The sequence below is a fragment of the Solea senegalensis genome, linkage group LG8 (genome assembly GCF_019176455.1).
Source record: "Solea senegalensis isolate Sse05_10M linkage group LG8, IFAPA_SoseM_1, whole genome shotgun sequence".
Lineage (NCBI taxonomy): Eukaryota > Metazoa > Chordata > Actinopteri > Pleuronectiformes > Soleidae > Solea > Solea senegalensis.
In genome coordinates this window covers 7,910,959-7,925,785 of record NC_058028.1, presented here as the reverse complement: position 1 = coordinate 7,925,785, position 14,827 = coordinate 7,910,959, and the positions used below count along the sequence as shown (strand labels likewise).

At 40.8% G+C, this 14,827-nt stretch overlaps 1 protein-coding gene across 8 annotated transcripts in view; it reads left to right on the top strand.

Moving 5' to 3' along the window:
* Positions 1-14,827, top strand: part of sept4b (septin 4b) — a 41,514-nt gene that overhangs the window by 22,011 nt on the left and 4,676 nt on the right. For 2 of the 8 annotated variants that reach the window (XM_044032561.1, XM_044032558.1), the window contains exons 1-7: positions 4,650-5,003; positions 11,162-11,308; positions 12,535-12,873; positions 13,237-13,333; positions 13,450-13,536; positions 14,057-14,180; positions 14,360-14,494. In XM_044032561.1, coding sequence (XP_043888496.1) covers positions 4,968-5,003; positions 11,162-11,308; positions 12,535-12,873; positions 13,237-13,333; positions 13,450-13,536; positions 14,057-14,180; positions 14,360-14,494 — 965 coding nt within the window. In that variant the 5' untranslated portion in view covers positions 4,650-4,967. Of the gene's footprint in view, positions 1-4,649; positions 5,004-9,811; positions 10,164-11,161; positions 11,309-12,534; positions 12,874-13,236; positions 13,334-13,449; positions 13,537-14,056; positions 14,181-14,359; positions 14,495-14,827 lie in introns of those variants that run through there. The other 6 variants (XM_044032563.1, XM_044032565.1, XM_044032559.1 and 3 more) reach the window with 5 other exon arrangements.

The window sequence follows — 14,827 nt, the reverse complement described above, 5'->3', positions numbered from 1 at the left end:
TAAACACATTTTGTTTATTGCTACAGGAGTCTGAGATGAATTGAAGGGGCACAACCCTGGAAAATGAAGCTTTAAATTTGACAGAATATGGCTGACAAAGTTAATGTGGTAGTAAAGCTGCAGGTTGTTAAACTTTGGTGATTACCGCCCAGACATGTGTTTTGCCCGCAGTGGTAACCCACTCCCAATTCAAACCTCTTTTATAAATATTACATGCACTTTACACATGATGTAATGATCAAACATCCTCCCAACGTTGCCTGCCCTTGGGACTTATGACTGCTGTTTCTTAATCTTCTGTTTTAAGGCTAATGAATGTGAGAATAGTTAAGCTACTTATTGTTTGTTTCCATTCAGTTGGCACTTTTTTAGCAAGACAGGAAACTCAGTCCAGACTCTAATGTAATTTCTCTTATTGAATCTGGTACGAGACACAATGCCACCACTGTTTCAGCAAATCTAAGGGTCTGACTTTGGACTGCGCAGTCTCTGAAAGAGTTGTGATAAGGCTCAGCAGGAGCCAAAAATCACAAGGTGGTTTTGTGTGAATGTAATGTGGGAGGAATTCAGTGCCACAGAAGTGAGGCCACACAACAACCCAGTCACTACCTCTCATCAGGCCAAATAGAGTTCAGCACTACAGATGTTGGACTTGTTATGTCTGACATTTTTGTGGTTTTTACAGTGCTATAATGTTGCAAAACATCAGACTAATCAATGTTAATAGCATCAATATCATTTATTTTTTATTTATTTATTTACTCTCCTCGTCCTCTGCAGCAGTGTGTTCAGTGATTATATGATGTGATTCAGTATAAATGAAAGTGTGTTCCTGGTTTTACTTTTGAATAATGACAGCGATCAAACAGGATAAATGGTAAACATCTGTGTCTTTATACTAAGGTGGTGGGATAACATGTGCTAACTGAGCTCAGGGGAAACCACACCCGTTGTTGTGGCATTTGAAGTGTAATTTCAGCACCTTGTGCTGATTCTGACCACAATCTGCTTAATATTTTAAATAATTATTTTGTAATTGATCCTGTTTATATTATACCATCCTTACCACTGCTAATGGTGCCAATGGTGCTAATGGTTCCTATGGCCGTAATTGCACTCATTTTCTGCTGTTTTACCACTGATTCTTTGTTTTCTCTCACAAAAGGAATCAGCAGAAATAGAAAAATGTTGCTAAAGAGGTCCTGAGACAGATTTTCGACCAGCTGGAAATCATACTCTCTGTGGGCAGAGCTGGTGTGAGTCCATGTGGGTCAGTAGAGACACAAGCTGGACAAACTACAGGTGATAGTACATACTCAGTTATCTGGAAGTGTATTATAGTATAGTCACAGCTTAAGTGCTTAAATTTTTTACATGACTTTAATTCATATCCAACGGAAATTCCTCCACTCACCAAAGCAACATGAGCCATTGTTGCAACATGCCACTTTTTAAGGGGAAAAAAACAAAGTGAGAACATACTTAAGCTCTGTTCCAACAGGAATCTCTCTGTATCAGATAAAAAGCCATAATTGAATGGAGGAGGAAGTGTAGGAAGTGTAAGTTCAGCAGTTCCAGCATCTCCTCGTTCCTCACTATTGTGGAATAATATTTATGTTCCTGCAGAGGTGGTGAATATCTGCTTCAGAGGGCGTTAGCATTCACCGTGTGTTACTGCACTGTTTAGATGTTTCATCCAGTTTCTCAGGGAGTTCCGAAGAAAATGTCTATCTAATTCATGTTCTCTGCATATTTCTTTTCTGCCTCTAAGAACTTCATTTCTGGATTGTCCACACAGAGTCACCGCATTGTCCATGTGTAGGTCTCCCTGCAACAAAACAAGTACAGAAAATAAACAATATTTAATTATTTAAAGCAATGCATATCAACACATAGTTCATCATAATTAGATGTCATTTTGCCATTTCTCCTATGTTGTATTAATATACAGTACGTTGATATAAGATGTTCATTATATAATATTGATACCACAATGTCACTATCTTGTTTTAGGGAAGAATAAAATAACAAAGATGTTGTGAATATTATTAGTAACACCTTTACTTGTCTTGCTGGAAATCCTTCTGGAAGGAGACAGTGTTAGTGAAAGCCTTAATTTTAAACATGTAATGTCTCTCTGCAACTTAGTCAGGCAAGTGTTCTGGAGATAAAAACTAATAAGATAAAAGAAATTCATATACAGTAAATAAAACATAACACATGTATGTCAACCCCTGATGACTATGTGGTAAGACATTTTAATCATTAGGTGCCAAATTGCCAATATAGACGGTCCTTTTTTCAGATTGAACAAACATGATTATGCACCCTAAGCACTTTGGGGTGAGCCGAATCCTTTTTGTATACAAGAATCTGGTAGAGACCTTTAATCTGGTGGTTTTATACAGACACTTGCTCACACAGCTTTTTTTCTGTAAAAGGAGCAACATCTTGGCACTTGCTACCTGATCATTTGAAATCAACTGTAAACTTCCGAATTTTCCACATTGTGAGCTATAAAGTTTAACCTAACCTAAATGTCCTATACATATACACAAATGCAATGTGCAATGTCTCACACACGCACAGTAGCTTCGACAGCAAAGTCAAAAGCCGCTTCCTTGCACAAACAGCAGGTGGCACTGACCCCCCTTCACTGTCTGCTCCCATGGGACAGTGGCAGTTCTGTAATAGGTCAATAAACTCAGCATTTACAGCCTATAGCCCCACATAGATGCAACACACAGTGGTGTTTAGTGCAGATGCAGTTTGTAGATCAGCTCTCCTCTCTGGGTTGTTGGGTCCTGGACATTTTTGAATAGCACTGTTTGTTGCTGGTCTGCTGTGGTTTGTGCAGTGGCTTTTATTGTGGAACTCATTCCAGCACTGCTGGTCCTGAGCCAAACAACCATACAATGTAAACGGGGCAAAGACATTTTAATTAGTACAACCGATGTGATCCTAACTGCACCATAGACGACACTCTGCTGTCACGTCAGTGATGTCTTCATGTGGTCTTGCTCGTGTGCAGACCAACACATACATGACTGAGTACGAGATTATATACTGGATCTACAGCATCTTTCCCTTGGGCAACGTCAGCCCTTTCAGGCAGTGCATGATAATCACTCTTCATCATAATGAAGGCCAGTCACAGAGGCTTAAAGCAGGCCTGAATTCTTCTCTCCTCAAACACCATCTTTGCTTACAGGAAGTAAAGTCTCCTGTCTGTTAGCTTTGTTTTTTCTGGCCCCTCTCTCTCAGGACAACTCTCTGCCTGCATGTGTTAAATGGAGGTTTCAGTGAGATTTGCCCGCTGTGTGGTTTGCTAGACTGGCATGTCTGTTCACCCGATACTATTTGTGTTACTCTCTGTCTACTACTTATGGTAGTTATTACTGTTGTATAAGTTGGCATATTGCAGTGAGAGCTATTAAGACTGGGATCATGTTACATTTACTTCTTCCTCCCAAAGGCAGAAAATGAATTCTCAGCTGAATTCTGCATTGTTACTCTCTGCCCTCCTCTTGCGTGTTTAACTTCAGTATGTATCAGATTAGATCCTGTCCTGGGCAAAAAGCTGAGCTTTAGTAGATTTTGTTTCTTTGTGCCATAGCTCAGATTTATAGAGCCTGTTTGATTCTGTAAAAAACTACAAGCACTCACAACTTAATCACACAATCCTAATTCCTAAAGAATGAGTATTATAAGAGCTGCAAAGCACAGGGATCCACGAAGATTAACAGAAAAGCTTTGTGCTGTGGCCCACTTAAGTGTGTGTGTGTGTGTGTGTGTGTGTGTGTGTGTGTGTGTGTGTGTGTGTGTGTGTGTGTGTGTGTGTGTGTGTGTGTGTGTGTGTGTGTGTGTGTGTGTGTGTGTGTGTGTGTGTGTGTGTGTGTGTGTGTGTGTGTGTGTGTGTGTGTGTGTGTGTGTGTGTGTGTGTGTGTGTGTGTGTGTGTTGAGTATCCGTGCATCTACATGCATGTGTGTAAAGATAAAAAGATTATTTGTAGCATGTAGGCCACAAGCCAGTCTGGGTTTGCTATTCTTCTGCATTGATGTCCATTCATTTGGACAGCCTAAACAAAGTAACCTCAACCATAACAGTTATGCCTAACCCTAACATTAACCTAAGCACAATTCAAATCTTAAGCCCAAACTTGACAATTGTCTCAGAAATTAGGTTCTGCCTCATTAGGATCAGGTTTTGGTCTTCACAGGGACTACAGGTCCTGACAAGGTCAGGTCAATAATGGCTTTTTGGCACATGCATGCACACACACAAACACAAAACACAGATTTCTCTTGTGCCACTCTAGCCCTGGTACTGTCAGCTGGGAGGTCTGTGGCTGAGACGGCCATTGTGAGATGTGGGCATGCTGCTGTTGTTGTTGTTGTCATCAGTCTTCGCTCTTAAAATCTTAACCTTATTCCATTCATTTATAAACTGGCACATTCACTATTATTCTCTCCTTTAATTCACATGTGCTGGTGACAATGGCAACAAGATTTAATGTGCATGAGTGTAAGCGCAATGATTGACGTTGTGTGTTGAGGTCTCACACATGGCTTTAAGAAATAGGGCACAAGAGGCTTGTTGCAAAGCTGCAGGACAGATGTTGTCTAGCTCCTCACAGAGCAGCATCTCTTCTTCTGCGGTCAGGACCACTCTGCACACACAAACTGCTGATGCTATTGCTGCTTATTTGCATATCAGCTGCAGACTGGCCTTGGATGGCTCCAGATACAGAGTGACAGAGGTTGATGGTGTACCTCAAGATGTGTGAGGGGCATGTGTAGAAATGGCACATTGTCAAATTTGTTGACAATGAGACTGAGGAGCCTCTTTACTGCTTTCTGTCTCTTTTCTTCTTTCTGCTGTGTGGAGAAATGTGAGGAATAGCCAACTGTGAAGCATGATGACATTTGAGGAATAGCCTACCAATTTCTGGTTATGGAGGCATGATATGGCGGCAATTTCAGAAATGAGCAGTGATACGGAGGTATGTGGTTGTTGTTTTCCTTCTCACATACCCGCCAATTAAAACTGTGTGTGTGTCACTCACTCCCTGTTTTTCCACAACCATCAAAGGCAGTTATCTGCAGCTGTACTTTTCCTCTGTGCATGTGCAGAGTTGTTGGTTCATTGCAGTTTAGATGACACCCATGAAGCCACACACTTACCAGACCATTCACATGAGAGTACGTAACCAGGGCCTTGTTCTTAAGTGAGAGCAATGACAAGTTTCTGCTCAGCTATTGAAAAATGTTGTCCCATATGACTGTGGATAGTTTTCCTGCCGCCAACATGGCGGTTCATAGAAACCCAGTCATGTGAAGTTTTGGAGCTCTATTAGCGAACTGTCAATTGGTTTAACTTATACCACGTGTGTGTGTGTGTGTGTGTGTGTGTGTGTGTGTGTGTGTGTAATGGTCAAGCATGTGTTGAATAAACCTGTCTTAATAGACCTAAATAGTAGTAATAGTCAGGGATGTGCTGTGGATTAAGTGTAAGCGTATGTCACACTAAATACTTGATGTTTTTAAACCTGTAGAAGCTTGTTTTTTTTTTGTTACTTACTTATTTTTTCAGATAAAATTTTTCTTTTAAAGCGGCATACATGTTTCCCATATATTCTGCAACAATTACATTTTGCACAGTACTGTGTAAATTTACATGAGCTCTATAGCTGTGGGAGTGTATGATGTTGGCTGGGCTATTTCTGTTTCCTCCCTCTCTCTCACTCTCTCTCTCGCTCTCTCTCTTTCTCTCTCTCTCTCCCCCCCCTCCCTCTGTGTGTGTGTGTGTGTGTGTGTGTGCGCGTGTGTGTGTATTGAGCCAGCTTCACACAGAGCCCACTATAACGATGAAAACAACCACAGCATTCACACAGAGTGCACATGGCTTACTTCACCACCTGCTACTGGCCTCGCCACAAGGGGAAACCTCACTAGTTTTCAGCCTGTGCATCATACAAAATTCACTTTTTAAGGAAACATAAGCAGACTGGTGTGTCTGATAGTGAATGTCCACATTTTGGTTCATCCTTTTTCTTGCAAAACTGAAATGGAGGAGTAGTTTAATGTACAAACCCATCATTTACCCGCATGTAGCTTAATAAGCATTTGTGACACAAAGGGTAACTTCTGCCAAGCATTCACTGAATAATAGCATAATAATTATTGTAGCTGAGACATAAATGACTGCATGTTGACTGCATCTCCTCTGCAGCTGAAATCTGTTTCCATCAAAAAAGGTCAATAACATGCTGTGTAGTTTCTTTATGACTTTTGGCCACATTTGATTGCATTTCCCATGTTAAATACAGGGGGTATTTGAAGTAGGATTTCCCCCCTGGGAGCTGTTTTCATATAATGAATCATCGTCCATCATCACTGCAGCAGAAAAACCCACCACCACAATCCAACATCTACAAAACAGCAAGTTCAAATATACAACAGGTTTCATGTCCTTCAGTTGTTTCTCATGGACCATATGCCATAGTTTTGTCACTTTACTGTAAAATGTCTTGACATGCTTACGTTCGTCTTTTTGAAAGGCTTTGAAGAAAAGACTACAAAGCACATGATTTGTTTTTGTTACTGTGAAAGCTACCATTTGTCTTTCAGACCTACTAATTATATTTCATTAAAATGATCTGATCCATTGGTCTGGACTTCACATGCACTAAACAACTCTACGGTCGAACTGATGCTTAAGCCTCACTTTACATATTTACATAACAGGACATTCCAGGCCAACATCTCCTACAGAGCAGATCTTAGATCCCGCACGAGCTGTAGGCTGACATCAAAACACCACAAGAGCATTTTTTATCAGTGTAGCAGGAAATGCCAAAGAAGCAGCTGCTGACAAAGTCAAATGTGTTGTTATTAACAAAGCCTTAATGTTCCCGTCTGCATACCATTGTTTAATTGTCCCTGTTCATGTAGATATTATGAATGGATTTTGTAAGGAAGTCTTTAAAGCTAATCAAGCTGGTGTTGTTTTACTGTATATGAAGGCTCATTTGTCCCAGAGTTTTCCCATGTATCTCGCTCCAGCTGCATCATTCCAGCCGCACTGTGGTTTCAGCTGGTCTGAGGCTCATTGCTTTTCATCACAGGCAAACTCTGCAGGCTGTCACTGATGATATAAGGTTACTTCCACTAAAATGTCACTTTGGCCAATTATAGAAATTGTAATTGGCTCAGGTCTCAGCTGAGAATCACTCCTGTGGGACACTGTGTGTGTGGGTGTGGGTGTGGGTGTGTGTGTGTCAGCCTCAAGAAGATGTGTGTAACTGACGTCAGAGCCCAGTAGGGGCATCTTCAAGTTAATATTGACAATTTTGTTAATCCTACATGAAGGTATGCCACAGTGGAAGGTGTTTGGCTGCTTTCTTAACTTTATCTGAAGAGTTTTTATGGTATGTTTCATTTATGAGTTTGTCATTGTGGATGATATATAGTAGTTTTTGTTTTAGGTATCTTATGGCGCTTTTCCACCACCCAGTTTCGTGGGTTTTTTTTTGCTTTTCTATTAGCGATAGTACCTGGTACCTGGTTTAGTTCCTGCTCTGACAAGGTTCCAAGCGAGCTGAGCCGATACTATGTGTGACGTCGACAGACTGCCATCCACTGATTGGTCAGAGTCATGAGTGCAACATCCAACACAAGAATCAAAACCGAACAATGCCAAACTGTAGATCAGTTAAACAGACTTAAAAATCCTGAAGACATGCGTTAATCTCCAACATTTAGCATGTAAATGTCAAAAATCACAACATTTAACTGGTGTGTTTAGCGACTGCACTGACGACGTCTGTGCTCCGGTCGTGCAGGAAGTAGTGAGCAATTCTGTAAACAAATCTCTGAGTCTAATGATTCGGTACATGGAAAACAACTGCTTTGCAAGTCACTAGTTTGTGTTTGTGTCGCGTATAAAAGAAAGTCTCAGCAGTTTCAGTCAGCCATGCTATGATGACTCCGCCCACGTTGAGTAGGTACTATAGTAATGGAAAACTATACCAAACCATGCAGGGCTGTGCCAAGCCGAAGCGTGCTGGAACTGGATAGTGGAAAAGTGGCATCAGTAACTTATCTACTTGATACACGACAGCATGACTTTGGTTTTCTTTGATCGAGATGTTTCAATGTAACTTGAATATTTAAACATAAGAAGTAGCTGCCAGTGAGAGGCAGTTTTCATTGATCTCACTCAGTTTTATTTGTATAGCAGTGAATCAGATTGAACTTGCAAAAGTCAAGAGAGAGAGAAACCTGAAATGTTCATTAGCAATTTGTTCAAATATTACAGCCGAGCATTTTATTCTCAACACTCTTAACTTTTAAACATTGTCAATGACTTCATATCTTGACAAAGTCAGAAACACACTGGTCAGCCACTACATTAAACCCAGTCACCTGTTTTATTGTTGTGGCTGATCTGTTTATGTTGTTTGTTTTTGCAAAGATAATATGCTACAAAATCATAGTAATTTTGTCCGTTTGTTTTTCCTGTAAATAAACAATTCATCTTTCATTATACGTTAAGAATGATTATAACTTTTGCTGGGTAAATATTTCTCTTTCCTCTCCAACTGTGTTACCTCCAAAGTCACACACACGCCTCAGTCCACAGTTGGCCTCGATAACTACTATAATAGCATTAAATGATCTGCTCTTTCATGTCTTGTGATTCCCGTGGCTACATGTCGTCTCCTGATGACATGTTTTGACTGCTGATTGGCTTGGAAGAGTAAAAACTTCACCTGCTGTGCAATTAATCTTTGGGAAACTGGTATGAAGGAGTGACGCAAAAGAGCAATTTAGTTGGATTAAACTCATGGATAAATTGCTACTTGTGTGTGAGAGCAGGATGGCTTAATTCAGTTGAACAAACTCCTGGGTGTGGACACAATAAAGTGACTGGAAAGACTAATTTCATATCAAGAGTTTTTCCTGCTGTGGAACAAAAAGCAGCTCTGGGTGGATAAGTCTGTCCAACTGTGAAACACGATGACATCAACTCTATCGAAACCAAACTTCACCAGTGTTAATCTATCTTTATCTTGTGCGTCTACTTTGTTGTGATATCTCTGACAGTGTTTTCTTCCAGCTGACTCCAAATGAATAAGCTCAAGAGAAATCAACAGATTATTTTAATACTCCTATAATCCTTTTAGGGACCCTTTAAGGGCGTTATGTTTTGATTTGTTATAGTCGCAGTAATAAATGGAACATTTTAATTTGTTCTAGTAACTTAAGCACATTTTTTTTCCAAAACCTTTAATATCAACAATGATCATATCACGGATCAACACTCATCTGGTTTAGAGGAACAGGAAAGAGGTGATGTTCAGATGTGTCAGGAGTGTGGGTGGAGCTGCAGAAACGCTCTGCATAACAGTTGTTTAAATGTAAGTTTTTAATGGAGTGCAGTAGGAGAATTGATGAAGGATGAGCTAAGTGTCTTGCCTTGTGAGGCTGTATCCTAGACATTTCATCATTGTGCATGGGAATGTCTCTCCAAAAGACAAACACACACACCATTTGGAGCATCTTGCTGCATCTACTGCATTTGAATGAGTTCTCCTTTAATGCTTAATGTGGTATGTGAAGACAAACACTGCCAGATAAATAGTTTATGATCCGCTTGATTAGTGAAGTCATTAGCGCAGCAGGCTGTGTTTAATAGATAATTTATGAGTGCAGCAGCTCTTGACGCTGATCTCACAGTTTGGTGACAATTAATTTACAGTCCTTGCTTTTTTTTTCTCTTTTAATGTTGCTGCTTGGTAAAATGATTGGCAGAGTAATCCATTAGTCGAGTGACTCCAAAATAAAATATCTTGCTCTCGCCAAAGTGAGAATTGTGTAAGAGAACTGTTTTATTGTCTGCAGCTGTAAACGTGTGTATTTCGTTTGTTTGTTGGTTGGTGTGTTTTTTGTGAACGGTGACATGTTGCTCATCAGTGCTGCTGATCAGTTCCCCCGGGCACTGAGTGGCTCGATGGGATGGAAGGACGTTGTGTCCTCTCGGCCAGTGGAGTATAAATGCCGCAGCCTGCTGTGTCTGCTGCCTGTTAGAGCGAGCATGAGGAGCAGTTCACTCGGAGGCAAGAAGAAGAGACTGCACACGCTGGTGAGAGGTTCTAGAGGTGAGGCCCTGCATGGAGCAATGGAGAGCAACGGTCTGTGTTATAACTCTAAAAACTAAGTTTTCTGTGGGAGAATCGACTTGTGCTTTAATGTTGTTTTCCGCAGTAGTGTAAGTTGTGATTTCCACGAGAGTGTAACTGATATTGCTTAAGAAAATGTTCATGTCTCTTTGAAAAAGAAAGTGTGAAATTCAACAGTAAACTTTGTATTTTAGCTCCAAAGTTGTTTGAGCTTTGTGATCAACCATCTCCTCTATGTAGGTCACAGGATGCACCACGTCGGACATTGATCTCTAGATCTTTGGTTGTGAGCACAGGAAATCAGGTCACTGATTTACTGATTTCAACTATCAATTGCTTCTCTTCCATTAAGCTTTAAATAGCAACATGATTAAAACAAGGATGGAGGACGTGGATCTTTTTTTATGGTTTTACGAGAAGCTTTTTGACTCTGTTTGAACATTGATGGAAGGTTATCAAACTTGCATCAGGCTTTAAGTAGTTTCCAGTGAGGTTAACATGTAATGGCATGAAACAGTTGGTGATTCTTGACTGCAGAGTGACTTGACAGTAATGCATTAAAATTTTCATCAACCTTTTGAATGGTTCTCTCATAACTAAATGTAACAGTCTGATCTGTTGCCACTGACAGTGGCTGGAGCAGTGGTGAGGAAGACATTATAGGATCTAATAGAATTGACAGGAGGCCAGGATGTTGGACCAATTACATTATGTTACAGTGAAAAGTGGAAACAACAGCTCCCAAAAGGCCATTGCACATCGATCACTCATCTTCAAACCAAACATTTATCTCATCTGCTCTGCTTTCATACCATTTACCACACGCTGCCTTTTAACTTTGCTTTTATTTAATGTTTTTTTCTTTCTTTTCTTTTCTTTTTCTTCCATCTTCCCTTTTGTCTCCATTGCTTGGACACATTCACTCCTCTTGTCAAACCCCTTCTTTTTTTTTCATCATTCAAAAACCTGCACACAAGTCTATTCCCTTCTGGTTGGAGATTGCAGAGTGCTCTGTTGCCCCAGTTGCAATGGAGGACAGTGACCATGAGGCCCACTCTTCATCAGACGAGCAGGACTGCTGCCCTGCCACCCCTGATCATAACAGGGACCATGCCGGTGAACAGGTATTAATCATGTCAAAACCCCTTAACTCCCCTGAATTCTCCTTATCCATTCATAGTTTCTGATTGATCAGAGTTAAGCGACAAAATCATGATCTACTCGACTTCACCTGCTAAGCCTTTTGGGTCATTATTCTGATCAGAAGCTGCAACTTGGCGTTTCACGGGATTTGTCACAGAAAGCCATTCCACACTTACCCCTCATTACCATCTTCTGTGTGTTGTATATACATATAAACATGAGAGCAGAGTCACAGTATGGACCTACAGATGAATCTTAAATGGCCTCATTGCTTTCTGGGCGTCACTACATTATTTATCTTTGTGCTCCAGTTACAGCTGCTGTTACTGGTATATGCACAGTAGCTCAAACATCAGCTGGGTATCTCCTCATAGGTAAAGTTCTGTTTTTTTCCTATCTTCAGTTGTGAAGTGACCCGTCCTTCATTGGACGAATTAATGACATATTTCTCTCTCTATGAATGTACAATTACGCGCTCATTCTATATTAGTTTTACAGGAATCCAACAATCTCTTAAACGTGACTAAAATCTGCCTATTTGCAATGATTGCTCAACATCTGGCTCAAAAGACGAACATGTCTTTTCATTACTCTGTCTGTGTCTGGAGCTGAACTTCTGTGGTATTGAACTTCCTCTGTGTCACCTAAAATGTTTTGTCATTAGATGCCAAATATTGGTACCTGAGGAGTTTATCTTATCTATGTCAGTGAACCAAGAAACATGCATCATAGTCTTTGACTGAGATCTAACGGTGCTCATGATTGGCTGCCTCGAAGCGTGTGGAAATGTGTGACCAGAGACGGAGCTCATTTACCAAAATTGCGGAGGAAGACAGGGCTTAGCGTGCGTTGTGTTCTGAGAGATTGGTGCTTGTTTAATGAAGGAAGGTAATGTCGAGAAGGTCCAAGTGCACAGAAATGAGACTGCAAGAATGCGCCAAGATTTTTACAGCATTGTTTCCTGCAGTTTCGTCTTAAAATTGATTCAAAAACCACGGCCCAGCCCTATCTGCATCTCCCCAATGCATTATTTTTTTTTGACACCTGTAAAGTACAATGACTTCTGTAAAGAACAATTCTAAAGATGTTCTTTTTCTATTCCCTGCATCACTGTCTCTTCCCTGTTACACCTTTCCTCTGTCTTTGCCTCCACCTGTTTTTTCCGCTCCACCTCACCTCACTCTCTTCCTCCATGACGTCTCTCCAGCACTCAAGCCTGTCAGACGACTCAGAGGTAGAGAACATTATGCAAGACCCTCACCACCAGGGAGGGCACAGTCACCATCATCACCATGAACACCACCATGACTACCATGACCACCAGGGTATAGACCCTCATGATGCAGATGGGGAAGCTGTGGGTGAAGATCGTCCCCACACCCCGTCTTATTTGCAGCCCCCTGTGGCGAGTAGTGCACAGTCTGACTCAGGCTCAGACCCCAGTTTGCCGCAGAGCAGGAGTTTGGAGTTTGACGTGTCGTCCCTCGTCTGTCCTCCCAGGCCCAAGAGCCCTTGGGGTCGATTCGATCCTTATGAAAATAACGAGGTAACACATGGAGGTCTGAGCAGGGAAATCAAAGAGAAGGGGGGAAAAAACCCTGTGGGGTTTACTTTTTGCCATTAAGGTTCCAAATCTTCAGTGTGCTGTGATGTGTTTGACAGTTATCTCAAACTGCTGGTGTGTGATCGTATCAGGTTTGGAAGAAAAAGGTTGATATGTGCTTGTTTTCTTTTAGTGGAACAGTTTGAGTTGTTGGAAGCTTTCTGGTGGTAACATTGCTTCATTCTTGTATATCTTTTTTGGGACGCTTGATAGAAGCATGGAAAAATACCGTTTGAAATGTTATATCTATGTGGAGATGTGCGTCTCGCTGAGTTATTCTCACATCATATTTCTCTGCTTTTTCAGGACCAGGATAAGGAATATGTTGGTTTTGCAACATTGCCAAACCAGGTGCATCGCAAGTCGGTTAAGAAGGGATTTGACTTCACACTCATGGTGGCAGGTAAACCCCTCATATTCACATAAGCAGACACTAGATCTGAGGCACGGCCTTTGACTTTGACTTAACTGCACAGTCTTGACCTGAGTCATTTTGTCTTTGTTGTTCTTTGTTTGAAGGGGAGTCTGGCCTGGGAAAGTCCACTCTGGTCAACAGTCTGTTTCTCACAGATCTTTACAAAGATAGGAAGCTGCTTAATGCTGAAGGTGAGGAAGCTGTGATTTTAGCATCACCAAAATGCGATTTCTCACAGATATTGCTTTTTTTTGTTTTTGGAAAGATAGTGTTACCTTTATATTCACTCTGTAATAGACAAAAGACTAAACATTATATCCCAGTGTGTTGGATTTAGTGCCATCTAGGTGTAAAGTTGCATATTGCAATCAATTATGCTGTATGTTATGATAAAATAATATAAAAAGCTAATTAGAACATGAAGAAAACTGTACACTTTTTCTTTGATAATATTTTAATGAAAATACAGCTCAAATATGATATTAAATTTCTTATGCTGGACCTTTTAATGATGAGGAACACAAGGATAAAAACTTAAAATTAAAATTATGAATGTATTCCAGCTATTGGTTACATTTTTTGTAAGTTATTAAAGTTATTGCATTTTTTGCAGTTTGATAATTGCGTTGTTTCAAATCGAGTACAATTTATATTTTTTTTATATGTGTTTGATGGATATTTGTTTTACTGTGGTTTGTGTTTGTCCTCCAGAGCGAATCACACAAACAGTAGAAATCACCAAACACACAGTGGACATAGAGGAGAAAGGTGTCAAATTAAAGCTCACCATCGTGGACACGCCTGGGTTCGGAGATGCTGTCAACAACACTGAATGGTACATGTTGCATGAATAACACATTCTCAGTCTGAATGAATCTGGGAATCTTCACAGAGAGCAGCTGGATAACCTTATTTTAGCAGAGCTGTGATTTAAAAAGTCACGTGCAGCTGTTTCCCCAGAATGACTGTGTGTGTGCGTGTGTGTGTGTGTGTGTGTGTGTGTTTCTGCCGTAGCTGGAAGTCAGTCGCCGACTACATTGACCAGCAGTTCGAGCAGTACTTCAGGGACGAGAGCGGCCTCAACCGCAAGAACATCCAGGACAACCGCGTACACTGCTGCCTCTATTTCATCTCACCCTTTGGTCACGGGTACGACAAACCTGCAGAGCTCGTCCGGGGATTAGTTTCCCTCCCCGGCCTCCACAATAAAGAAAACAGCAGGAAGCGAGTCTCACTGTTGACCATTACCTTCCCATTTTCTGAAGAGCATTCATCACAGTTAATTCACCTTAGTCAAGCTCACTTAGCAAGCAGAATAATTTACTTTAAACATCTACTACTTCCTTTCAAAGATTCTGTCCCATAAATTGTTAATGTTGGAGGTTCTCTGCTGCCTTTAGCTGCATTTACGTCTGCTGCAGTCCTCCTGCTTTAATCAGACGTTTGAGTGCTGATGGTGGTTCTTTTCAGCACATTTGTCAA